The 27,637-nt window shown below is 50.2% G+C and overlaps 1 protein-coding gene across 1 annotated transcript in view; it reads left to right on the top strand.

Annotated features, from left to right (window-relative positions):
- CUX2 (cut like homeobox 2) overlaps positions 1-27,637 on the top strand; it is a 262,670-nt gene extending 235,033 nt beyond the window's left edge. The window contains exons 11-22 of the mRNA XM_060170867.1: positions 2,386-2,577; positions 2,672-2,730; positions 3,198-3,246; positions 3,340-3,439; positions 4,574-5,248; positions 6,012-6,113; positions 10,855-11,654; positions 12,874-13,033; positions 18,058-18,330; positions 19,559-19,747; positions 20,995-21,268; positions 24,617-27,637. Of these exons, the coding sequence (XP_060026850.1) occupies positions 2,386-2,577; positions 2,672-2,730; positions 3,198-3,246; positions 3,340-3,439; positions 4,574-5,248; positions 6,012-6,113; positions 10,855-11,654; positions 12,874-13,033; positions 18,058-18,330; positions 19,559-19,747; positions 20,995-21,268; positions 24,617-25,409 (3,666 nt within the window). The 3' untranslated portion in view covers positions 25,410-27,637. The remainder of the gene's footprint in view (positions 1-2,385; positions 2,578-2,671; positions 2,731-3,197; positions 3,247-3,339; positions 3,440-4,573; positions 5,249-6,011; positions 6,114-10,854; positions 11,655-12,873; positions 13,034-18,057; positions 18,331-19,558; positions 19,748-20,994; positions 21,269-24,616) is intronic.

The following is a 27,637-nucleotide window of genomic DNA, read 5'->3' as shown; positions in this document are numbered from 1 at the left end:
TTTCCTCATCTGTATAAATAGGACCTGCCTTATAGGGTTATTGAGAGGATTACATGGTGCTTGGTTTATAGTCTATGCTCAGTAAATATTTACTGAGTGTTACTATTACTAGTGTGTTCGGGGTATGTCCAGGGTGTTTTTGCCCACGTGAGCATGTGGCCTCTGAGCACATACACGTCTGTGTGTGTGATGGTGACGCGTCTCCTTGGTGCCTATGCATTTCCGTGCGTGTGCTTCTCAGCATGAGTATCCCCACAGGTACATGTGTCAGTGTGTGTCCATAGGTGTGTGCACCTGTGCCCGTGTCCCAGGAGGCAGTGTGTATGTATCAACGTGCCTGATGTCTGCACGACATAGAGAATGAACACAAGAAAGACTGAGAGCGAGAGCGCTCATGAGGATGCCTCAGAGAGAATTTGCCAGTGGTTCTTAATTAACCCCCATGGAAGCCAGCAAATGCCTGTGCTAATCAGCCATGAGGAACTTTGCTGGGTTGGGCCGGTGGGGGGGGGGGGGTGAGCTTTTCTGAGCACAACAGTGGCGCTCGATGCTAATTAATTTAATGTGTTAATGGCATCCGCTTCCTGTTTTAATTGGCATTTAGCTCCATAGAAGAAGAGCTGGGGTTGGTAGTGGTCAGTTGTTCTTTGTTTTTTTTTCTTCGTAATGCTGCTGAGATTCATTTGTAACTGAGCTCAAGGGCAGCCTGACTTCACGTCCCCTCAAAGAGAAACCTCTTCATCTTCAACCAGGACAAAGGGGCCATTTCCTAAAACCCGGAGAAGCTGTGGGGCTTGGGGCTGGTGGCAAATTAAGATGAGGAAGGAATCACCCTAACGTGTCTCATGGCTGCAAGGTCTCAGGTCTAATCCTGTGTGTCTGTTGCTGCCGGGAGTGGGACCTGGGCCCGATTTAGAAACCCAAACCTTTGCTGTTCTCTTAGCCAGGAACATCCTATAACTACCACTTCCTCACCCAACTGACTAGTTCTTTTTTGTTCCTTTTTCCTTTTTTTAAAAAATATTTATTTATTTTGGTTTTGGCTGTGTCAGGTCTTAGTTGCGGCATGTGGGATCTTTCATTGTGGTGTGCGGGCTCTTCGTTCTCTCTAGTTGTGGCACGCGGGCTCCAGAGCGCGTGGGCTCTGTAATTGGCGGCATGCGGGCTCTTTTTGTTCCTTTTTAATAAATGTGTTATTGAAGTATAACATCCACAAGGGAAAACGTGCATATCATAAGTGTACAACATTTGGAATTTTTCAAAGTGAACACAGCCCATAACCAGCATCCAGATCAACAATAAAACATTCTAGGGACTTCCCTGGTGGCACAGTGGTTAAGAATCCGCCTGCCGATGCAGGGAACACGGGTTCAAGCCCTGGTCCGGGAAGATCCCACATGCCGCAGAGCAACTAAGCCCGTACGCCACAACTACTGAGCCTGTGCTCTAGAGCCCTTGAGCCACAACTACTGAGCCCGTGTGCCACAACTACTGAAGCCTGTGCACCTAGAGCCTGTGCTCCACAAGAGAAGCCACCACAATGAGAAGCCCACGCACCGCAACAGAGTAGCCCCCGCTCACCGCAACTACAGAAAGCCCGCGTGCATCAATGAAGACCCAACGCAGCCATAAATAAATGAATGAATGAATAAATAAATAAATATTTAAAAAAAACAATAAAACATTCTAGCACCCGGAAGCCTCCCTCATGACCCCATCCAGGTGCCACTCCCCCTGATTTCTAACAGCACAGATGGGTTTTGCCTGTTTTGATATCTGATCTTAATAGAATCACGTGTACACTTTGGTGTCTGGCTTCTTTGGCTCTATGATGTATCTGGCAGAGTCATCATACTGTGTTGCAAGTAAATGTAGATTATTCGTTTTTGTTGCTGTCTAGTATTCTGTTGTGTGAGTATTCCACAATCTGTCCACTTTCTGGTGGGTAGGCCTCTGGGGGGTTTCAGGTTTGGAGCTATTACAGAGAGGGCTGCTGTGAACGTTCACATCCTGTGTCTTGGTGCACAAGTGCCCACGTTTCTCCTGCATATATTCCACCAGGACTTAGGGCACCGAATTTTCACCTTTAGCAGAAGCTGCCAAGCAACTTTCCAAATCACTAACTTGTTCTTGAACTTCATCACAGTTTAGACATACCTTCCTCCAAAATACTTTCTCTGACCACTCTTTCTCCCTCCTTATTTCTTTTCAAGAAGAGAGGGAAAGACATCCAGGCAGGTGGGACCAGCCTGAGCAAAGGCTTAGAAGTGGTAAGGGGAAAGCCACAGGCCTGTAAGAGGGGCTGAGTCACCCCAGGGAGGACAGCAGCCCTGCAGCCCCCTGCCCCACACCTCCCGGCCCCTCCAAGCCCCTGTTTGTGCCCAGGATAAGGTGAACTTCGCTCTGTGCTCGGGCCCTCGGCTTGAGGCTGCCCTGGCCTCCAAGGATCGGGAGATCCTGCGGCTGCTGAAGGATGTGCGGCACCTCCAGAACTCTCTGCAGGAGCTGGAGGAGACCTCCGCCAACCAGATTGCAGACCTAGAGCGGCAGCTCATGGCCAAGTCGGAGGCCATCGAAGTAGGTCTTGGGGAGGAGGTGGGCAGATGGGAGATGGGCGGGGCGTCCCCAGGCAGAAGGACGTGGACCAGCCTCACCATCTTTGTTCTTCTAGAAGCTGGAAGAGAAGCTTCAGGCACAGTCTGACTATGAAGAAATTAAAACAGAGCTGAGGTACTGTGTGGGGCGGGGCTCCATAGATCCCCCCGCCAAGCCCTCTTGCCTGACTGGGGGCTGCCTGGGAAGATAGCAAGGGGCCCTCGGCAAAGTTCACCATCTTCCTCCCTCCCACCAGACCCCGCTTTGTGTTACCCTTGGCAACTCTCCACTGGCACCTTGGGTGTCATGCCCGGACCTTTGTCATCAAGAGCTGCCTGTGGGAAAACATAGCCTTGCTGGTGCTGTAACTGGGCAGGGGGATGATGCCTTAATCAGATGAGCTCAAGCCACACTCCTCCAGGTGACAGCAGACCAGTTCACAAGCCCACTGTTTAAGGCCTGTTGTCCATTGAGTCCCGTGTTACATGGGGTCCTGGGGGCTGGGGTCCTTGCTGTCAATCAGGGAAGATAGCAGGTCGTAGTGCCTCTCCCCCGGCCTGGGGAACTGGCTGGCCTCACACTCTCTCCACTTTCTCTGGCAGCATCCTCAAAGCCATGAAGCTGGCCTCCAACACCTGCAGCCTCCCCCAGGTGAGTGTCCCCGCCACTTTCCCCACAGGGCAGGCTGCCCCTGAGAGCCTTGTACCAGCCATGCCCTCTCAGCCCTGCTTCTTGTCTCCTCAGGGCATGGCAAAGCCCGAAGACTCCCTGCTCATGGCAAAGGAGGCATTCTTCCCTGCGCAGAAATTCCTTCTAGAAAAGCCTGGTCTTTTGGCCAGCCCTGGTAGGGGAGGAGGGGTGCTCTTGGGACTGAGGGGCCGGGGTGGGAGCTGCCCGTGGGTCTCTGGCCTCCTCCATGCCCTCAGACCACTGCCTTCCACATGGGCCGGAGGATGATGGATAAAAGGCGGGCATGTTGATTGAGCGCCTCCTGGGTGCCAGGGGCTGAGCTGGGCGCCATCCACAGCTAAGCCAGCAGGCAGCTGTCCCACAGGGTGCCACCCACATCCACGCCCACACTCAGGGACACACAGCTCACTCAGGCCCTCCTGAGGTCCCCCGAAGGGCTTGCTCATGCCCTAGCCTTCGAGAGCAGTAGAAGAGGTCACAGGACAAGGAGGGCGTTCACACCGCACCCCTTACAGCAGACCCCTGGGCACGGCCTGCAGACACGCCTGTCTCCCCCACATCACCCCTTCTCCTCACACAGTGGCTTCATGACCTTTCAGCCATGTGGCCCCAGCCGACACTTTCTGTGTGCTGCCTCCATTTCCTCATCTGTGAGGTGGGGGCGGTAATGGGCCCTGTGCGGGTGGAGTAAGTTAGCAGCATGGGAAATACAAACGCATAGACAAGGGGTGCAGGGTGACCACCCAGGAAGTGGGCTGTCCTGCTCTGGGATGGGGGTTAATCCTCCCAGGGCAAGGTGTTGGGCCCATAACGAGTGCTCAGTTGATGTGCTTGATGGTGGGAGGGGGGCTCCCCAGAACTAGCATTTGGCCCGAGCCTTGAAGGATGGGGATCAGAGAAGGGGGCAGGGAGTGTGTGTGGCAGAAACAGCCAGTGTTGGCGCCTCGCGCTGCCAGACGCCTATAGCACTTGTCCCCACTCCCTCCTGCCCTGTGCCCGCTTCCTCTCCCTCCAAATTTCTGTCTCTTTGTATGTGTTTCTCTGTCTCCCTCTTTCTATCTCTTTGTCCTTCTGTTGCTGTCTATCTTTCACTGTCTCTGTCTGCCTGTCTCTGTCTCTCCGCCTCTGCCTGTCTCTGTCTCTCCCCTGTTATTTCTGTTTTCCTATCTCTGTGTCTCTCTGTGATTTCTCTCCCTGTCTCTGTCTCTGTCTCTCCCCATCACTATCCACCTCTCTGTCTTTCTCTGTCTCTCCTCTCTTCCTCTGTCTGTCTGCCTTGGTGTTCTAGAGGAAGACCCTTCAGAGGATGTTGCCATCAAGGATTCTCTGGGCACGGAGCAGTCCTACCCATCCCCTCCACAGCTCCCACCGCCACCAGGGCCCGAAGACCCCCTGTCCCCCAGCCCAGGGCAGCCCTTGCTGGGCCCTGGCCTCGGCCCTGATGGCCCTCGGACTTTCTCGCTGTCCCCCTTCCCCAGCCTGGCTTCAGGGGAGAGACTGTCAGGGGACACACTGCTGTCCAAGCACATGATGCCCCCGTCTGCCTTCAAGGGGGAGGCGGGAGGCCTGCTGGTGTTCCCCCCGGCCTTCTATGGCGCCAAGCCGCCCACGGCCCCTGCCACCCCAGCCCCTGGCCCTGAGCCGCCCGGGGGCCCTGAGCCAGCGGAGGGCAGTGGCGGCGGCGTGGCCACAACGGGGGCCGGGGCAGAGGAGGAGCAGCTGGACACGGCGGAGATCGCTTTCCAGGTGAAGGAGCAGCTGCTCAAACACAACATCGGGCAGCGGGTGTTTGGCCACTACGTGTTGGGCCTGTCCCAGGGCTCGGTCAGCGAGATCCTGGCCCGGCCCAAGCCCTGGCGCAAGCTCACGGTGAAGGGCAAGGAGCCCTTCATCAAGATGAAGCAGTTCCTGTCGGACGAGCAGAATGTGCTGGCTCTGAGGACCATCCAGGTGCGGCAAAGAGGTAAGCGCCGGCCGAGGGCCCATCTGCGATGCACAGGCTCAGACCTGGTCTCCACGACCCAGCCCAGGGCACGGGGCTGGCTGGGGTCTGAGAGCACAGCTCGGGGTTCAGAGCCTTGGGTCTGCCACCTCACAGCCGTGTGACTCGGGGCAAGTGACTCTGCCTTTCTGTGCCTCAGTTTCCCCCTCTGGCCGCTGTGATGCCGTTCAGGCTGATAATGGTGGGAAAAGTCTGGGCCCCAGGGGCTGCCTTGGCAGATACCCGCTGAGCACCTCCAAGCCTCAGTTTACCCATCTGTATGACAGCCTGGGTGACTGCCCACCTTGCCAGACTCAGTTTCTAGGGTAATCCATGTGGAGGGCCCAAGTTCTGACCTCACAAGCACCTGAGTTTGTGTCCAGCTCTGCATTCATCTACTGAGTGACCTCAGGCAATCCACTTTAGCTGCTCTGTGCCTCAGTTTCCCCATCTGTCAGCCTCATGGCGGGGGTTAAATGAGCATAAAGCATGTAGTAAGTTCTTGAGAACTGTTAGCTTTGATGGTGGCTGCCGTCAGTGGGTTTTGTTGTTGTTATTATTATTTCAAGCTAGAACCACTTGTAGGTCCACAGTTTGTCACACAGACTAGCAAAGTGATGGTCCTGCCACACATACTCACGGTCTGGCCCTCAGAGGAGGGCACCAGGCTGTCACCCTGCCCAGCTCCAGGGACTGATCCCCAACATGCAGGTCCCCACAGCAGATGCCTCCTTTCCTCCCCCAGGCAGTATCACCCCGAGAATCCGCACACCAGAGACCGGCTCGGATGACGCCATCAAGAGCATCCTGGAGCAGGCCAAGAAGGAGATCGAGTCACAGAAGGGGGGTGAGTGTGACCCCACAGCAGCCGAGGCCCGAGGCCTCCAGGGCCTGCTCTGAGCAGGAGGCAAGGCCTTGTCCACCTTCATCCACTCCAGAGGGGATTCCAAGCAGGTCAGAACCTCTTTGCCTCTTTCCAGACCTGCAGCCAAGTGAGGTCTAGGCCTGGAAAGTGCCAGGTCCTATCCGGTATGGAGCTACAAGCCACGTGTGGTTATATCCATTTAAATTAACTAGAATTAAGTGAAATTAAAACCTCAGTTCTTCAGCCGCAGTAGCCACGTCGCACAGGTGACGAGTGGCGGCCATGTTGGGCAGCACGCCCACAGAACGTTGCCCTCACTGCGGAGTTCTGTTGGCATTCCTGGTCTGGGTTGTCCAAATGTCCTCAACTTTCAGGAGGCACAGTGACCAGTATTCACACAGGAGCTTGTCAAGCACAGAGGCCTGAGCCTCACCCCCGACCATCGGTCTCACCTTCCTTCTTGCACCTTACTTTCTAGTTCCCAGTGAGACACTGTTCCCCTGGCCTCCTCCCACCTCTCAAACCATGCCTCCTGCGCTTCCCCAGTGGGGGCCACACTCAGAGCTCAGTGGTTAAAAACAGCATAAATTTATCATCCTACAGTTCTGGAAGTTGGAAGTCCAAAGTCAGCCTCACTGGGCTACAGCTGCGTTCTTTCTGGAGGCTCTAGGGGAAAATCTGTTTCCTTGCCTTTTTCAGCTTCTAGAGGGTGCCCAGATTCTTTGCCTCCTGGCCTCTTCCTTCATCTTAGCATCATAGCATCTTTAGTCTCTGTCTCTGTCTCTCTCTCATCTTTCTGCCTTCCTCTTATAAGCACCATTGTGGTCATGTGGGGTCCACCCAGATAATCCAGGATAATCTCCTCATCTCAAAATTCTTAACTCTAATCACATCTGCAAACTCCCTTTTGCCATGTGAGGTAACATGTTCACAGGTCCCAGGGATTGGGACATGGATATCTTTGGGGGACCATTATTTAGCCTATCACAGTGCACTTTCTTCATCAACCCCCTCAAACGTGGGGTTCCCCCAGAGCCCCACCCCAGGCCCTCTGACTTTCTTACTCTTCCTAGATGAGTTAATCCACTCCTGGAAATTCCAACAACCCTAACCCTAACGCTAACCCTAACCCTAACCCTTACCCCATCCAGGGGTCACTTAACTTCTGAGTGCTTCTTTCAAGCTTGTCCATCCCCACCCCAACTGCCACCAGCCTAGTGAGCCACCATCATCACTTGCTGGGACTATTGCAGTAGCCTATTTACTGGTCTTGCCAGTGACATTCTAGGCCATGCTCTGGCTCATTCTCCACCCAGAGGCCAGAGGGATCTTTCTAGAGGACACACATGGTCATATCACTATTCGAAATCCTTCCATGGCTCCCCATTACCCTCAGATAAAATCCCAAGTCTCCAACAAGGCCTACAGGCCCTATCATAGTCTTCAGACTCCTCCTGACCCCTCCGTGCCTCTCACATGAACTGTTTATAGTCATGCTTATTCTCATTCCTGTTCCCTGTGCCCCTAATGCCATCCTCACCCCAGCCACTTTTCATCTGGCCAACTCCTGCTTATACTTTACCACTCAACTCAGAAGTCATCTCCAGGAAGCCCCTCATCCCCATCCAGGTGGATTGGATACCACCCCTCCTTGGATCCCCCATAATGACCTGTATTGTTTGGTGCATTGGAGCCAGAGTGACCTGGCTGCAAATTTTGTCTCTGCTATTTATTAACCGTGTGACCATGGGCAAATCGCTTAGCCTCTCTGTGCCTTCATTTTCTCATCTTTAAAATGGACACAGTATTTGTACTCCCTTCTTAAGGTTGTGTGGGGATCAAATGAGATCAGGCCTGGCAAGCACTCAGCTGGGGTCTAGTATGTAGAAGGTGCCCCTGAAAAGTTAGCTATCCTCATTACATTATCATTATTATGTCTCCATTGTTGCATTTATTCATGTTACAAATGACTCTGCTGATGTGGCTGTCCCTCCCACCAGTCTGGGGGATTCTTGCAGCCAGGGACCTAGTCACATCCCTGCACCCAGCATGAGGTAGTACAACACAGTGTAGACCACAGCTGACTTAGAACTAGATGCTGGCTTCAGCACTCCCACTCCATTTTACATTGTCTGCTGCCCCATGGTGGCGACTCGGAGCAAGTGTCCCGATTCCCAAGCCTCTGATTGCTGCTGGAAGCCAGGAGTTCCCCAAGATCCCTCCCCTTCCCGGTCCCTGGAAAGGGTAGAGAGGGGCTTACCCTGCTGGGAGCCTACACTGCTCCACCCATATAATCTGCTGAGCCCTTACTGTGTACACCAGGGGTCCCCAACCCCCGGCACGTGGACCAGTACCAGCCCACGGCCTGTTAGGAACCGGGCCGCGCACAGCAGGAGGTGAGCAGTGGGTGAGCGAGTGAAGCTTCATCCCCGCTCCCCATGGCTCCCCATCGCTGGCCTGAACCATCCCCCCACCCCCATCCCCCCGCCAGTCCATGGAAAAACTGTCTTCCATGAAACCTGTCCCAAACATTTATTAAGTGCCTACTGTGTTCTAGATAGGGCTTACACATATAGATGAGACACAGTACTGGGGGGAAAAGAATCATGAGAAACAGTTTAATCTAACTCTCCCACTGAACAGGAAAACTGAAGCCAAAGAGGAGGAGACATACTCACAGTTATTCAGAGACCAAAGGAGAACCCAGGTCTCCTGACTCCCTGTACAGTGCTCTCCCACTGTGGGGTCAGAAACAAGGCAGCAAAGAAATTAAAAAGGCAACATCATAGAGGGAAACCTTTGCATAGTTGGGGGTTTCCTGTGAAGGGTCTGTGAAGAGTTCAACAAGAGGAGGAGTGCCAGGTTATCCCCCCCGTGCCCCTGACAAGAGTGAAGGCTAAGCAGAGAGCAATTAGCAGTCCTCTGGGAAGGAAATGAATGTGGTTGACACTAACTTAGGAGCTCTACTTTTGGGGATCAAAAGAAATGTCCAGAATGGGGGCAAAATTTTATATACAAGCTATCTCTTTATCGTTGTTTCCAACAGTGACAAACTAGAAACAATCTAAGTATCTAGCAGTGGGAGATCAGGTAAGTAATGCACAGGGTATTTCCTCAGTGGTATATGCAGCCATTAAAGATAGAAGAACTTATAGGAAAAAATACTCATGTTGACACCAAGTGAGGGCAAACCAGGCCACACTCCCGCATATCAAGTGTGACCATCCCATGAATGTTGTTAGAAAACAGATTGGAAGGAAAAACATGAGAAAATTTCATGTGGTTGCCTCTGGGGGAAAGATTAGAGGGGATTTTTATTTTCATCTTAATTTTCTGTGCATTCTTAGCTGTCCACAATAGGCACGTATTACTTTTTTTTTAAATAAATTTATTTATTTTATTTATTTGTTTTTGGCTGCGTTGGGTCTTCATTGCTGTGTGCGGGCTTTCTCTAGTTGTGGCAAGTGGGGGCTACTCTTCGTTGCGGTGCGTGGGCTTCTCATCGCGGTGGCTTCTCTTGATGCGGAGCACGGGCTCTAGACGCACGGGCCTCAGTAGTTGTGGCGCACAGGCTTAGTTGCTCCACGGCATGTGGGATCTTCCAGGACCAGGGCTCGAACCCATGTCCCCTGCATTGGCAGGCGGATTCTTAACTACTGTGCCAGCCAGGGAAGCCCCTACTTTTTTTTTAAATTGAGGTAACATTCATATAACATAAAATTAACCATTTTAAAGTGAACAATTCAGTGGTGTCTAGTATACTTACAATGTTGTGCAACCACTGCTTCTGTCTAGTTCCAAAACATCTTCATCACCCCGAAAAGGAAACACTGTACCTATTAGCAGTCACTCCCTACTCTCCACCTCCCTTAAGCCCCAGGGAACCACCAGTCTACTTTCTGTGTCTATGAATCTGCCTATTCTGGATATTTCATAGGAATGGAAACCATACAATATGTGGCCTTTTGTGTCCGGCTTCTTTCACTTAGCATGATGTTTTCAAGATTATTCCATATGGTAGCATGTATCAGTGCTTCATTCCTTTTTATGGCTGAATAATATTCCATTGCTCTATTGCTTTTTAATTGGAAATTAAAATTGGGGCTGTGAGGATCCACTAGGGTATAGACTGCACAACCAGGTAATAGAGGAAGGGCTGTGTTGATATGGGTTGGTCCAGGGGTGGGGAGACCTCAGCATGGGAAAGGCCACTAACAGGGCAGAGGGAAACAATGTTCTGTTGTTCCTTTTTGTTTACCACTCTCAAAAAAAAAAAAAAGATTTTTCACTAAGTGATACATTGCTTATTTCGCAGCTCAATTAGAAAGCAGGTTATACTGTGTGTCTTCTTCTGGGACTTGCTTTCATCTGCATAGATGGATCACAGCATATGCAAAAGACAAGTCTTTTTTTAATGTTATATTATCCCCGTGAGCACTTTCTCCACATGTGCCAAAATCTCACTGTCCACCTGATTTTTTTTTCTGTTTCCTTTTTTTTTTTAACATCTTTATTGGAGTATAATTTGTCAACCTGATTTTTAATGGCTGCCTAATATTCTGTCATAGGGATGGACCCTAATTTACTTAACCAATCCCCAGCTGTTGGACAAAGAGGTTGCCTCCAACATTTTGCTGATATAAATACTGTGCTGTGAACATCTTTGCCCTTCAATCCATGCTCTGACCATGGGCCTCCAGCCACCCTGTCATCTTTCCCACAGGTGAGCCCAAGAACTCGACAGCCCCACTGAGCATCACCAATGGCACAGCCCCCGCCAGCACCTCAGAAGATGCCATCAAGAACATTCTGGAACAAGCGCGCCGCGAGATGCAAGCGCAGCAGCAGGCCCTACTGGAGATGGAGGCAGGCCCCCGCGGCCGCTCGGTGCCTCCCTCACCCCCAGAGCGGCCCTCGCTGGCCGCCATGAGCCAGAACGGGGCCCCGACCCATGTCAAGCAGGAGGAGAGTGGTGTCGGCGGCGGTGGTGTCAGCAGTGGGGGCACCAGCAGCAGTGCCACACAGACATCCCTCACGGTCCTGTCCCCGGCCGCCTTTGTGCAGAGCATCATCCGGAAGGTCAAGTCAGAGATCGGCGATGCCGGCTACTTCGACCACCACTGGGCCTCGGACCGCGGCCTCCTCAGCCGCCCCTACGCCTCCGTCTCGCCCTCACTCTCCTCCTCCTCCTCCAGCTACTCCGGCCAGCCCAGCGGGCGGGCATGGCCCCGTGGGGACGAGGCGCCCACGGCCCCTGAGGAGGAAGCGGCCGGGAGTGAGGACGAGCCCCCCAGGGTGGGTGAGCTCAAGGCCGAGGGGGGCGGCCCCGAGGCGGGCAGCGCTGGGCGACTGGCCTACTACCCGGCCTACGTGCCCCGCACGCTGAAGCCCACCGTGCCGCCCCTGACCCCCGAGCAATACGAGCTCTACATGTACCGTGAGGTGGACACCCTGGAGCTGACGCGCCAGGTCAAGGAGAAGCTGGCCAAGAATGGAATCTGCCAGAGGATCTTCGGGGAGAAGGTGAAGATGGCGGGGCCCACCCTCGGAGCCTCCGGGGCCTGGAGCACGGGACCTGGGGAGGGAGGACCCCCATCCCACGTCCATGGTCTGGAAAGAATGCGTGTGTGTGTGCGCGCGCGTGCGCGTGTGCAAGAACTGGGCAGAAGCAGGATTCGGACCCTGGTCTGTGTGACCCCAAAAGCCCTTTTTCCTGTTTCCAGCTGTCCCTGGGCACTGGAGGAAGGGGAGCCAAGGGCAAGGCGGTTTTTAAAGCCGTGAAACCCTTCCATCTGGTTAGGAAATAGCCACCTACCCGACCCTGCTCGGGTACCCTCCACCCTTCCCATGGTCCATCCACTAAAGGGTTAAGGCTCAGCCTAGCTTGCGGGGGTGGGGGGGTGGTCTCCTGATTGGTTGCTGCCAGTTGTTAAGTAGTTTTATTTCTTTTTAAAATGTAGATTTATTTTTTAATTAATTAATTTGGTTGTGCCGGGTCTTAGTTGCAGCAGGCGTGCTCCTTAGTTGCGGCTCATGGGCTTCTTAGTTGCAGCTCACCGGCTTCTTAGTTGCAGCATGCGAACTCTTAGTTGTGACATGCATGTGGGATCTAGTTCCCTGACCTGGGATCGAACCCAGGCACCCTGCATTGGGAGCGTGGAGTCTTAACCACTGTGCCACCAGGGAAGTCCGTGTTAAGTAGTTTTAAACATCACCTCCGGCCATAGCAGAAGAGCAGGCAAAGGGTCATAAGCTCAGAGGAAGGCGAAATGACCTGAATGGGAGACACAGGAAGGCTTCCTGGAGGAGGGGGCACTTAAGGGGTCTTAGAGTCCAAGCAGGATTTTTTTTTTAAGATTTTTTTGATGTGGACCATTTTTAAAGTCTTTATTGAATTTGTTACAATATTGCTTCTGTTTTACGTTTTGGTTTTTTGCCCGTGCGGCATGTGGGATCTTAGTTCTCCATCCAGGAATCTGCATTGGGAGGCAAAGCCTTAACCACTGGACTGCCAGGGAAGTCCTGAGGCAGGATTTTTAGATGGAGGGAAATCAGGAAGGGCACTGCAGGTGGGGGGTACAGCACAGGCACACAGCAGACACCTGGGGAGTGAAGAACACATGAAGGCAGCCCTGGCCTCTCAGAACGGGAGTGAACAGTGGGCCTTAAGGTTCTTGGGGAGAGTGGTGGAGGGGATGGCCAGGGACCTGCTGACCTACCCTTCTGCCCTGCCCATCCCCAGGTGCTGGGTCTGTCTCAGGGCAGTGTGAGTGACATGCTGTCCCGGCCGAAGCCGTGGAGCAAGCTGACGCAGAAGGGGCGGGAGCCCTTCATCCGTATGCAGCTGTGGCTCTCGGACCAGCTCGGCCAGGCCGTCAGCCAGCAGCCCAGCGCCTCCCAGGGTGAGTGTAGACAGGGCCCCAGAAGTGCCAAGAGCCCTCACTCTTCCAGTCTGTGCAGTGGCTTCACTGCCCGGGTCTGCCCCCCTCTGCGTCCCCACAGCCCCAGCGCCACTGCTGCTGCCTTGAAAGAGTGCAGGTTGCTCCTAGTTGGTGTCCCTGCTCCCCTTTCATCCTTCCTTCAGCCAGACAGGCACTGGTTTTAAACCTCTAGGTGGCACCCGGGTGCGTGGAGCAAGTGGAAAAAATACTTTGCATGGGGAGCCCCACCTTCCTTCCCATCCCGTCAGGAGTCTGCCGATTGATCTCTTTCTCCCAGCAATCCAGCATGCAGCCTCAGAATCCTTCTTAGCACAGGGCCCTGGGCAGCTGTTATCCATCCGTTAATGATGCACAGGCAGGGTGGAGTCTGAACTTTCCCTGGGTGAGGAAACTGAGGCTCAGAGAGTTGCCCAGAGTTACAGAGCCTGAGAGTAGAGGGATTGGGGCCCTGAGGTGGGGACTCCAGGGAGCTCAAGCTCCCTCCCCAGTGACAGTCAGTGGGCAGATCCATTAAGGCCCTGGTGAGATGCCTACCCAGACCGTGACGGGGATTGCTGCCAGGACAGGACATCTGACCTACCTGCTGAGGCCAGAGAAAGGCAGAGACAAAGAGACGCCAGACTCCGAGTCCAAGGACCTCAGCTCAGTCAGTTTGTCCATTTCTAAAGTGGGGATTGGTCAATAGGACAAAAACCATATCTCAGTTTCATAGAAATGAACCAGATCAATGGGTATCAACAGGAATAGTACCTGAAACATAATGTCTGGGAACAAAATCTTACCTCCCAGTGATGGTGTTTATTTTAGAAGTTAATGCCCACAGACAAGAAATGAAAAAAGGTGCCATCACCCACCTGCCTGCAAGGAGGGGCTGCTCTGGGCAGGGAGGGGCCAGGAAGAGACTGGGAGGGGACTAGAGGGCTCTGGCTGTCTCTGTTCCTTTTTTTCTTTAAAACAAACAGGGAAATTTGAAGCAAATAGGGCAGTGTTAACATCTATTAAGGTGATAGGCCCAGGGAAGGGAGGGAGGACTTTTCTGTACATTTCTATAGCTTTGAAATATTTTATAATATTTTAAAATTGAGGACTAATACAAGTGTTATAATGACCGCAGTCATTTGTCACACACAGTGCTAACCACTTACAGTGTTTTCTTCTTTAATCCTTGTGTTAATCTTGACCAGAGGGACTCTTTGTCCTTCAGTTTTACAAAGAAGAAATCAAGGGTCTGAATAGCACAATGACTTGCCCAAGGTCACTGGCCAGTTAGTGGCAGAGCCAGGATTAGAACGCAAGACTGGTAGCTGTTAGACTCCCCTGCCTCCTAAGGTTTCCACCTTAGAGCCTACACTTGTGAAAGGGTCCCAAATCCTTTCTTTTTTTTTTTTTGGTGTGGTGGTGTATTATAATTAATTCATTTTCACTGTGGTAAAATTCACAAACCAGATTTACCATTTTAGCCATTTTTTTAAGTGTACGATTCAGTGGCATTTAGTACATTCACAGTGTTGTGCAACCATCACCTCTGTACAATTCTAGGACATTTTCATCACCCCAGAAGGAAATCCCATACCCATTTGCAGTCACTTCCACTGCCTCCTCCCCCAAAGCCCCTGGCAACCACCAAGCCTGCATTCTGACTCTATGGATTTACCTGTTCTGGGCATTTCATATCAGTGGAATCAAGATAACATGTGGTCTTTTGTGTCTGGCTTCTTTTACTTGGCATGATGTTTTGAAGATTCTTCTATGCTATAGCTTGTGTCAGAATTTCATTCCTCTTTATGGCTAAATAATATCCCATCGGAGCGGTAAGCCACTTTTTGGCTACTGTGAATAATGTTGAACATGAACATGTCTTTGATCACCCGTTTTCAATTCCTTTGGCTATATATCTAGGAGTGGAATTGCTGGGTCACGTGGTAATTCTATGTTTAACTTATTGAGGAATTTCCAAACTGTTTTCCGTAGCAATTGCAGCATTTTACATTCCAACAGTAAGCCAACACTTGCTATTTTTCCATTTTTTACTGTAGCCATCCTAGTGGGTATGAAGTGGTATCTCATAATTTTTATTGGCATTTCCCCAATGTCTAATTGTTTGTTTGTTTTTTCTTTGTAATGGAAAGATTTGAGGTAGGGATAGAGTTAGGCAAAGACAATCAAGAATAGTGTTCTTGGCATAAGAAACAGCAAAAGCAAAGGCTGGGAGGCAGGATCATACACGGTTTGGGAAGGGAGGTAAGTGCAGATGAGGGTGGACATCTTGTCCCCTGCTTACCCACAGATCAAGACACCAGGACCCGAGGTTTGTGGAAACAGATTTGAGTGGTCCTGACTGAAATGTATTCACTCAGAAGCACCTCCTGCTTCCCCAGGCTCTAAGACTAACGTATGTTCTCTGCCTTCCAGGGGCTGGTATTTAGTGGATGAGAAGACCATGTCGGGCATAAGCATACCTAAGCTCAAGTCCTGGTTTTGCCACTAGTCACTCTGTGACCTTAGACATATTGCCTGACCTCTCTGAGCCTCAGTTGCCTCATCTGTAAAAGGGGATACCATCATACCTACCTCCTAGGGGTGTTATGAAGGTGACTTGACATCATGGGTGTAAAACACATAGCACTATGCTAGGCATGTAAGTGCTCAGTAAAAGGAAGCTTCACGAATTATTGTCGTCACCATCATCGTTGTTGTTGTGTGTAGTAAGGCAGAGATCTGGCACAAGCAAGGAATTAGAGTGAAGCGTGACAATTTGTAGTCAAGGTGCTCTTAGACCCCAAAGGTGTACACCTCAGCGAAGGGGCATTTGGGACTGGGTCTTCAAGGATATATAGGAGTTCAAGGTTAGGAGGAAGGCTTTCAGAGTGGGAAGACCAGCCTAAACAAAGGCACAGGGGTTTAGAAGAGCCTAGGAGGTTTGTGGGGAGAGGGGTAGCTGAGGGGACTGTGAATTGCTCCAGGTCTGTGAGGTGGGCAGGGACAACAGAGTCCAGAGCCTTAAACACCAGGACAAGGAGGTACACGTTTCTTGTGCAAGGGGCAGTGGGGAGCCATTGAAGGTTCTGAAGCATGAGAGTGGTCTGATCAGAGTGATCTACTTGTTGGCCACAGGGAAGGAAGAACCCATCTAGAGCAGAGAGAGGCTCAGGATGTCCTTTCTAGAATCAAAGCCACTGCAGGATGGTTATGGGGCTCCCTTTACTTCCTACTTATCATACATTTTTATGTTTATCTTAACAAATTTCCATCAGGCACCAGTTAAACACTTTGAGGAAGAGGTACCTTTTCTTCCTACTTCGCTGGAAGACACCTTGTGGACCGGCACAGGGATTCCTAGACACCCTGTACCACACGCCCCTCCCTATTAGGGGCACCTCCCTAGGCACGTCCCCTGCCCTCCCTGGATTGTCCAGAGGCTCAGCTCACACTGGAAAGTCCAGTGGGTGACTCTGATTCCTCAAGAGGTGATCCACATTATCTCAAGTCCTCTCCAGGCCCTGAGTAGGATAGTTGCAAGTGTAGCGCTATTTGTCTTACGGCCCCATTTAACAGATTCAGGAACTGAGGTTCGACAAAGTCATCCCACCCAAGATAACTTCTAAGTGGTTTTTAAATATACGTTCACACAAAATGTCTTTCGACACATGAAAAATGTGGTTTTAAAACTCACTTTCTTTTAACATGCCAAGGTACTGTGGACATCTTTTCTTGTTCTTTTTTCAGTTTTATTGAGATATATTTGACATAGAACACTGTGTAAGTTCAAGGTAGACAATGTAACAATTTGAGAGATGTATATATTGCAAAATGTTTACCGTGGTAAGGTTAGTTAACACATCCTTCCCCTCACATAATTACCATTTTGTTGTTATAGTGAGAACATTAAAGCTGTACTCTCACAGCAACTGTCATATAGTACAGGATTGTTAACTACGGCCACCATGCTGTGTATCAGATCCCAGAACTTACTCATCTTATGTGGACATCTTTTCATTACATTATTTTTAATTGCTGCAGGGACTCATTGTATTTTATTTAGCTGATGCCCAGTAGTTGGGCTTGTAGGTCATTGCCAACTCCTTTTTTTCCTTAACTTTCAATTTTGATGTAATTTCTAATTTACCAAAGAGTTGAAGCCATAGAACAACCTAGACCCTACACACAGATTCACCAGTTGCTAATTTTGCCATATTTGTACTCTTTCTCTCTCGACCATTTGAGAAATTAATTGAAGACATCATGTCCCTTTACCCCTAAATGTTTCCAACAAGTATTTCCCAAGCATGAGAAATTTTACAATAATAACAGTACTGTTACATAACCCACCATCTATATTCAACTTTCCTCTGTTGTCCCAGTAATCACCTTTATATAATTTTATTTTTCCCTGTCCAGGATCAGATTCAGAATAACTTGTAGTTAGTCGTCATGTCTCTTCAGTCTTTTTCAGTTTGGACCATTCTTCTGCCTCTCTTTGTTTTTCAGTTTTGACATCTTTCAAGACTAGAAGCCAGTTATGTTGTAGACTGGCTCAGTTCACCTTTGTCTGATGCTTCCTCGTGGTTAGATTCAGACTGTGCACTTTGGGCAGGAATATCACAGAAGTGATGCTGTGTCCTTCTCAGTACATTGTATCAGGAGGCACCAGTTGTTTATTTGTCCTATGATTGGTGATGCTAACTTTGATCACTTGGTTAAGGTGGTGTCTGGCAGGTAGCTGTACTGTAAAGTTACTATTTTTCCCTTTGTAATTAATAAGTATCTTATGGGGAGATACTTTGGGACTATGTGGATATCCTATTCCTCATCTAACTTTCATCCGCTAGTTTTCACATCCAGGACGGTCCTTGCCTGAGATATTACTATGGTGGTTGCAAAAGGGGTGCTGCCAACTCTTGGCTCTAGCAAACAAGCCTGCCCAAACCATGTGTGTCAATGCCAGATTGCAGTAACCGCCTTCTCTGTCTCTCTGTGGCCCACAGCCAGTCCCACTGAACCAAGGTCCTCGCCATCCCCACCCCCTAGTCCCACGGAGCCACCGGAGAAGACATCCCAGGAGCCCCTGAGTCTGACACTGGAGAGCAGCAAGGAGAACCAGCAGCCTGAGGGACGCTCCAGCTCCTCGCTGGGTGGAAAGATGTACTCAGGCAGCCAGACCACAGCGGGCATCCAGGAGATTGTGGCCATGTCCCCCGAGCTGGACACGTACTCCATCACCAAGAGGGTCAAAGAGGTCCTCACAGACAACAACCTAGGTACAGGGTGGCGGGAATCAGGGATGCTTGGCTCCTACTTGCCTTAAGGAAAGTGCTGGCAGTGAGATCCCAGGCACGGGGGTCCTGCCTGCAGGTGCCAGTCAGCCCTGGGGCATCCAGGACCCTCTGGGAGGCATCTGACAATGACCTGGGTCTCTAGAGTGGGACACAAGGGAGGTCAGTACGGGCCTGAAAAAGACCTAAAATCCTGAGCCCACAGCTTTCAAAACTGCCTTCCAGGAGGACTTAGAGAATCCCAGTAACAGTGAGACTCTAACACAATCCTGATCCAGTGCTGGGGGCACAGAGGAGAAATCTGGATTCTTTAATTTTTTGAATCACGAACTCCTCCAAGTCTCAAATGGGTGTCAAGCCCCCCTCCCAGAGGGATACACACAAGCCCCAACTTTTCACTACAATTTCTATAATAAAAATAAGGCATCTTTATTTAAAAATACCAAATAGTACAGAAAAAAAGAATTAAAATTTAAATAAAAAAGTAAAATCTCCCTGCCTCCCCGTTCTCTGACACTTTCTGAACACATACAAGAATATATGTTCACCTAGTTTCTTCTTTTCTTTTTTCTAGATAGATGAAATTACACACAGGCTGTCCTTATACTTGCTTTTTAAAAATTAACACTGTTTGTGGACACCCTTCCAGTTTAGAATGAATAGACCACCTGCATTCTTTGTCACTGTTGCAAAATTTTTCAGGTCATGGATGCCCCACATTTTTTACCCAACTGATGAGCATTTTGCTTGTTCCCAATTTCCTGCTGCCTCTGAAACTGTGTCTGTATGTGTCTTTGTGCCCTTGGGCAAATACAACTGGAGGATAAATCCCAGGCAGTGGAATTGCTGGATCAGAGGATATGCACACTGACATTTCGATAAAACCTGTCAACTTGCTCTCTGACAAGGTGATACTAATTTGTACACATGAAGTTTGCAGACAATTTCAGGGATCCCCTAGGAGTGAAGAACATCTAAATCATGAAAGCATTTTTGTTTGGTAGCTGTCTGCCCGCCCCCATCTCATATTTTGCAGAAAGGTCTCTTCCAGATACACACTGGGCGTGGGTTCCCCCATGTGTCTAGTCCTCCCTTCTGAGTCAGTGGAGACATTCCCTAGGTTCTCCCATGTCTCTGGCCTATTTCTTGTGTCTCCTGGGAGCACCTCTGCCCAGCCTGGGGGTTACAGGTTGCCCTCCTCCCCTGTCTCCAGGGCAGCGGCTATTTGGGGAGAGCATCCTGGGGCTGACACAGGGCTCCGTGTCTGACCTGCTGTCCCGACCAAAACCCTGGCACAAGCTGAGCCTGAAGGGGCGGGAGCCCTTTGTGCGCATGCAGCTGTGGCTCAATGACCCCCACAATGTGGAGAAGCTGAGAGACATGAAGAAGCTGGAGAAAAAAGGTAAGCACTGGGTAAACTCAGGGTCCCAGATAAACTCAGGGTCCCAGTGAGTCCAGTCTCAGTCTGGTGTGGGGCTGCAAGAAATAGCAATTCCACAGAATATAACTGCAAGCCATTAAAACATTTACTACTTTTCCCCTGAAAATTCCAATAGCCCATCTCTCAGCATCCTTCCCCACACCGACAGCTACTCCAAAATCTTTTGTATATTCCGCAAAACCCCCTTTCTCTCTGATCCCTCCATCCTCTGCATCACCTCCCTATTGTATTACCTCCTTTGCCCATTACCCAGCTTCTACACAACAAAGCACAGAATTGACCCAGCAAACAAGAATCCTCCCTTGTGGAAGTGGACAAGAAATTGCAGATTCTTACATGGTCTAACATTATTTTATATCCCTGAAAAAATGAGCTGGCATTGAGTACCTGTTTGTGCCCTCCCAGTCTCATGCTGTGAATAAGGGATTCCTGGATCTTAAAAAGCTCAGGGTCCAGTTGGGAAATAAGATACAAGGAGTTGGAAAGTCATCATCCAGGGCGCCAAGGCAGTTCATGATGAGGGCCCAGGGTCAAGCCAAGCTGTAAGCGGCACATGGGGCAGGGCCGAGTCCGGCTGTTGGCATCAGACAGCTGTACAGTTGAGAACTTGTCCTGCCACTTCCTGGCTGTGTGACCTTGGGCAAGTTACTTCCCTTCTCTGTGCCTCATTCTACTTCATCTGAAAGTAAGAGTCACAGCATCTACCTCAGGGCATTGCTGTGCGGATTAAATGAGACGCTAATGCCTTACTTCCTCCGTTCTGAGGTGTGCCTTTTTTCCCCTACATTTTGACAATTTGAGGCTGAGATGCATCATGCAATTACTATGTTCGTTTAAAATTAATGTCCTGCCCCTGCCCCCAACAAAAGTAGTGAAATTCAGGGACACTTCTGACAATCAAGAGAATGCTCCAGAGCACCCTTTTTCGAGCACTTCCTTCCTGTCTGTGAGGCGAACCTTCTACATATGTTAACAATTAGAGTGCTAATGACCAGGTGTGGGTAGGCGAGCGCGTCTCGCGCGGAGGAAGTGAAAGGAGAGTAAGAAAGGAGAAAAGGCTGAGACTGCGTGGGGGTCCCAACGTTTGGGGCATGGAGGGCTTTGAGGACCGCTAGCTGATGCTTGGTTCAGCTCGGGTAGCAATGGGCCTCTGGTCGGCCGCTCTCAGCCCTCCCCCACTCCCTCCCCCACCCGCCCGCCCGCCCCAGCCTACCTGAAGCGCAGGTACGGCCTCATCAGCACCGGCTCAGACAGTGAGTCTCCAGCCACCCGCTCCGAGTGCCCCAGCCCCTGCCTGCAGCCCCAGGACCTGAGCCTCCTGCAAATCAAGAAGCCGCGAGTAGTGCTGGCCCCTGAGGAGAAGGAGGCGCTGAGAAAGGCCTACCAGCTGGAGCCTTACCCCTCCCAGCAGACCATAGAGCTCCTCTCCTTCCAGCTCAACCTCAAGACCAACACCGTCATCAACTGGTTCCACAACTACAGGTAGGGATACTGAGTGGGTGGCCACTGGGAGGGTGGGAAGGGGTCTCAGCCGGCCCCCCTTCCCTGTCCCGGGGCCTGGAGGGAGCCCAGCGTGGCCTCTGGGAGATAAGAGGACCATATTGCTTTATAACATAGGCAGACCTGGATCTATTGATAAATCCCAGCTCAACCATTTCCAGCTGTGAGGCCTGGGCAAGGGACTTCACCTCCCTGAGCGACAAGTCTTCTAACTTATAAAATGGGAACCATAATGGGATCTACTTCATATAGTTGTCCTGAGGATTTGATGGGCCAACGTATTTACATAAAATACCTGGCACACAGTTTGTGGTAGGTGTTGACATCATTATTGTCACTGTCTTTATTATGACTTCACCCAGCTTGCTCCGCGTCTATGAAGGGACAGGGAATGGTGTTTGGGGCACAGCCCTGAGGAACCTTAACTACCCACCGAACCTTGTGTCAGAGCCCCGATTTGGGGCTCTTGGCCTCTCCCACTCCTAAGGCCAAAGGAAACCCCTGTGGCAGCCCCTCGGGCACCATCCACCTCAGGGAATGGGTGATTCCTATTTCTATGGTGCCTTCTCCCACTCACCAGTCCCTAGTCTTAGGAGTAGCTGACCTGCGGTGGGCTGGGCTGCCTGAGGGCATTGACTGGCTGAGTCCAGCAGTTTCCAAGGAGACCGCAGAAGGGCTTCCTGAGAGCCCTGCAGAGAAGGGTTGATGGGATTTCGAGGACCATCTCTGAGGCACTCCCCACCAAGCCTGTTGAGCAAGAAATGTCTCTGGTGCCTCTGTGGTGCCAGAGAGGAGAGTCTCTTGACCCCCAAGAGAGAAGAGGAAGGAGGAGCCTGGAAGGGTGGAATGCCTGAAGTCTCTCTCCACAGCCCAGGCATGGGCATCACACAGACCTGAGTTCAAGTTCCACCTTGGCTGTGTGTTATTGAGCAAGTCACTGTACCTTTCTGAGTCTCATCCCTATTTTACAGATAAGGAACCTAATACTTAACCCCACAGTGCTGAATTGAGGATCAAATGAAACACTTCAAGCGTACATACTTTGTAAAATATTGCATATTATCCTGCTCAGACCCAGAGCCTGCCAAACAGCAAATGACATAGGTCCTTAAAGTCTCATGCCCTCCTTCCCTCCCAGGGGACACTCTCTCCCCTCTTGTTTCCCACAGGAACTGAGCCCTCCATTATTATTCAATGTATTCATTCAATAAATATTTGCCATGTATGCACAGTGAGCTAGGGTCAGGAGATACAGGGGTTCAAAGCTATCATCCCTGCCCTAGGGAGCTTAAAATCACAAACCAGATAATTTTGCAACAACCTAATAAATTCTGTAAAACAGGAATGAATACGGGGCTGAGGGAAAAGGGAATTCTACCTAGGGAAATCTTTATAGAGAGGTGGCCTTTGAGCTGGGCTTTGAATGAGCAGAGAGAATTCCACTCCTAAAAGAAACCACTCTCAAAGAGTTCTAATTGTAGAAGAATACATTACTTCATTTAGTAAATGTTTATTGAGCACCAACTCTGTACCAAGCACCAAAGAGAACAAGACAAAGTCCTTGCCCTTAGCACCTCTTACAGACCAGCAGGGAAGATCACTATCAAATGAGTACTTACATTAATGTATCATTACAACCTTCAGTGAGCTCTAGGAAAGGTGAACAATAGGATGTTTTCAGAAAAAATTACCAGGGAGGACCTGCTACAGATTTGGGAGTCAAGAATTGAAGAAAAAGACTAATTTTTACTATGGTGTAAATGACTATTAGCCTCATATTTATACTTGATCTACAGTTTGGAAGCTCTAATGACAGAGGCTCAGGCATTGAGCCATCCCAAAACACCCTCAGATCCCACCTTACCGGAAACGATTAGTGCTCCCCCTGGTCCCAGCAGCTTTTCCCTCTAGAGGGGACTGAAGGAGATGACAGAATCTCCTGGAAGGTGGGCAAGGCTACCTTTGTGGAGGAATTAGGAACTGAGAGAGAGAAGTGAACCAGATCACCCTTCACAGTCCCTCCAGGCTCAGGATCCTGGGATGGGGCCCCATCCCCCACCTGGGCAGGGAGCCAGGGAGGCAGGAGAGTGTAGCCGGACCGCTGGGTTCAGGGCCCAACTGCACTACTTGCTGGCTGTGTGACCGTAGCAGTCCCAGTGCCTCTTTGAGCCTTGTAATCTTTGTCAGTGGGAGTGAGACTAGTATCCTGCTCATAAGGTTATTATGAAAAATAAATGAAATAACCTGCAAAAGTGCTTGGCCCCGTACCTGGTACATGATAAGCACCCATCATTATGATGTTTAAAATTAAAATTTATAAATGTGAGTATTATTTATCAGTAACATGTACTTTATTATTAATATTATAAATAATGGTATTAATATATGATGTCATTAATAAAAAAGGGCAGAGGGCTACAGCATTGAAGATAGATGCTGAGGAAGCCCTGTCGCTCTATGACCTTGGACGAGTGATTTGACCTCTCTGGACCTCATGCTATTAGGAAAATAGTTAATGGAGTTAGACTCATTCCTATCATTTCCTGCTCTAAAACATATAAGTTTCCCTCTGACAACAGGGAGGCCATTGAAGTGAAGAGAGGATGGGTTCTGGACTGGAGTTCAGGGTTCCCAGCTGCTGGTCCCAGCTCTGCCTCTGTGTGCCTTGGTGACCTAGACAAGTTATTCTGTGTGCCTCAGTTTCCCCTTCTGGGCTGATGTCTAAGAGTCCCTCCAGGAAAGAAGCAGGGGGTTATTGGCACAAACTAGATCTGGGTTTGACTTTGAAAAATGCTCTAAAACAGTGCTGTCCAATAGAAATACAGTGAAAGCCACATATATAATATAAAGTTTTCTAGTAACCACATTAAAAATAAAAAGAAACAGATGAAATTAATGTAATAGTATATTTTATTTAGCTCAGTATATACAGATATAACCATTTCAACATGTGATCAGTATAAAAACTTTAATAATGAGAGAGCCACATGTGACCAGTGGCCACTGCACTGGACAGCACAGGTCTAGATTGTGAGCTTTGGGATCCAACAATCCTGAGTTCAAGTCCTGGTTCTGCCACTTACTGGCTGTGAAACCTGGGGCAAGTCATTCAACATCTCTGAGCCTTGTTTCCTCCTCTATGAAGTGGGGATGATAATAGCACCCACCTTGCAGAGTTGTTGAGAGGACTTACTAAGATGCTGCATGTGAAGAAGCTTATGCCTAGTGAGCCCCCAGGGAAGTGGGTGGGGTCAGAAGGCCACTCGTGATTTGACTCCAGGGTTGGCCGGTCCCCGTCCAGCCCCTTGCTCACCGCCGTCTCTGCCCCAGGTCCCGGATGCGCCGGGAGATGTTGGTGGAGGGGACCCAAGAGGAACCAGATCTCGACCCCAGTGGGGGTCCTGGCATCCTACCGCCAGGCCATTCCCACCCAGACCCCACTCCGCAGAGCCCCAACTCTGAGGCTGAGGACCAAAAGCCTACTGTGAAGGAACTAAAGCTTCAGGAGGGTCCCGAGGAGAGCATCACACCCCTGACCACCCAGGACAAGACGCAAATGAGGATTAAACAGGAACAGACTGAGGATGCTGAGGAAGAGGCCGGCAGCCAGGACTCAAAGGAGCTGGACAAAGGCCAAGTTTCCCCCAAAGAGGTGCATCCTGACCCTCTGGGTAACGACGGACTCCCAAAAGCAGCCCCTGGGCTCCTTCTTCCAGGCGGGGCCACCCCAGCCTGCCCCTCGCTACAGCCCCTCCAGGAGAGCGAGGGCGGGGAGTGGCTACACCCGGACCCTCTAAGTTTTAAGTCGGCCTCGGAGTCCTCACGCTGCAGCCTAGAGGTGTCACTGAACTCACCCTCAGCTGCCTCCTCGCCGGGCCTCATGATGTCTGTGTCACCTGTTCCTTCCTCTTCAGCCCCCATCTCCCCATCCCCACCCGGCACCCTCCCTGCCAAAGTGCCGAGTGCCAGCCCCACTGCCGAAGCAACCGGGGCCTTGCACCCCAGCACCAAGGTGAACCCCAACTTGCAGCGGCGGCATGAGAAGATGGCCAACCTGAACAGCATCATCTACCGGCTGGAGAGGGCTGCCAATCGCGAGGAGGCCCTGGAGTGGGAGTTCTAAAGGTGGGGGCAAGGGGCTCGCCGCGGGGGCCACCTTCCCTCTCACTCAGGGCGGGGTAAGGAAGGGAGGAGCTCAGCCATCAAAACGTGGACCGCAGTGTCGCGCCGCTTGACAGTTTTGGTTGTGATCCCGGTTCCGTGAAGTCGTGAGTGAGCAGGTGAGGCAGGTGCCTCTGCTTCCCCTTTTCAGCAGCCCCTGCCCCGGGGATCACCCCCTTCTCCACTCTGGCCCCTCTACAGGAGGCAGAAGCAAAGTGGCGCCACATTCTTCCCCTGGAAACTCCAAACTCTTTTAGAAAAGTAAATATTTATAGACCTCTTTTAGATATTTTAATAAAGGATCCTTTGGAATTTATTCCCAGCTGATGCTGTTTTGATATTACAGAGAGTTATGAAATCAGGATACCGTCACAACTGTTGCGAAGTATACACTGAAGTTGTGTCATTTTTGCCACTAGATGAGATTAAAAGGAGACAGTTGTTCAAAGCCATCACAAAACACTATAAGACTGACCAAAATTCAGATAACCTTGGAACCACGGTTTTTTCCCATGTCTGTCTGTGAGACACAGTCCATTGCTACTGCCCTTCCAGAAACCATGTTGAAAAGAGAAAGTCCAGAAGACTCTAAATGAAAACCTTGATGCCGTTGAGGATGTGTTTCATTCTGGTGGTTTGTTATGCAACCTTGATAACACAGAATGTCCCATGCCGTTGTAAATGTTGTAGAGATGTGGGCTGTGGCCGACCATCCTATCTGAGATGTAACATGGTACAAAACAAACTGCTTACACTCCCTCTTGTCAGAAACCTGTGGACCGCAGGGGGTAGACAATCCATCTCGTCCGTCTGTAGACAAGATGTGGTTCCGAATCCTTCGGAAAGCCAGGTATGGGGGTAGGTGATTAGAGGGTGGCGCTCGAACCAGAGTGACCCCACCCCCCAGCCTGAATCGTGGCCACAGTGCAGGAAGTTTCCCCACTGGCTTTCCAGAGCAAGACTGTGGCCGCCATCTTCCTCTCTTTGTGTTTTAAGAAAATAACAGCGTTGGTCGTCCCACAAACACCCAGCTCAGTGCCCAGCACCAAGAAGTAGATTCATCCAACTAGAGACCCCAGCTCCCCTTCTCATCATCATCTTTCTCAAGTTGACCCTGATGCTTTCCGGAAGTCTGCACCTCCAGGTTTATGCAGAATGAAGCTAAAAGGTTGAGTTCACCTCAGCATGACCACCATATCCCTGTCTCAAGTCCAACTTCCTGCCTTCTAACACATGACCTTTTTGAGAACAAAGACTCAACCCCTCAACTCAAAGAAGCCCACCCTCCAGTGTCTTCATCACCCTGGTTTTTAGGGGAAGAGTTCCCAATTTGGATGGAACAGCCACCATATTGGTTGTTGAATCTCTCCTGTTATTATTTCTTTTACTTTTTCAAACTCTGTGGGAAGGTTGAGTTGGGTGACTTCCCAGCTGAATCCAGAATGACGATGAAAAGGTGGTCATAATCGGTGCCAACCCAGTACCAGGGGGAAAGATGGCTGACAGGGGTTTCAAGGATGCAGCGAACATTTTGAAGCCCAGGCCAGCAAAATCCAGTGACCAGAAGGGGTCATTTGAGGGGTGTTCCAGAAATCTCAACTCTCATGCACCCAGCCCAGGCTGCAGTCTCCACACCAATCAATGAAGAACAATGCAAACCCTGCAGGAAAACCTCCTTTTCCATACACCCAGGCTATGCATTGAAGAGTTTTCCACTGTATACATTTTTATCCAGATGAAGGTATTTTTATATTTTGACAATAGGAAACAGTGACCAATTTTCAGAGTAATCAAATCTGGAACAAACGAAACATCTCATTTTAGCCACCCTGTCCCAATTAAGGCAACCGTGGGGGACACACCACTTTTTACTGTTGAAACCCACGCAGCATTGAAATCCAGGCTTACATGCAGACTGCAATCCTTAGAGGACTAAATCTGGCTTTTGTGTGACGGGATTTGAATAAGCACTTAGTATAGTCTTTTGAACATGGAAATCCTGTTGTACTTAAAGCTAGCAGACCTGTGAACAACTTTGTCAGGTTCACGTCCTATAACGGTAAACACAGAACAAAAACCCACAAGACTGTTTCTATGAGAGATTGATGAACTTTGTTTAAATTAAAAAAAAAAAAAAAGGAACACGTTCTGTAATAAATGCGTCGCTCAATACAGAATTGTATAATAACA

This window comes from Lagenorhynchus albirostris, chromosome 14, assembly GCF_949774975.1.
Source record: "Lagenorhynchus albirostris chromosome 14, mLagAlb1.1, whole genome shotgun sequence".
Lineage (NCBI taxonomy): Eukaryota > Metazoa > Chordata > Mammalia > Artiodactyla > Delphinidae > Lagenorhynchus > Lagenorhynchus albirostris.
The sequence above is the reverse complement of the archived record's forward strand: the minus strand, read 5'-3'. Positions and strand labels throughout refer to the sequence as shown.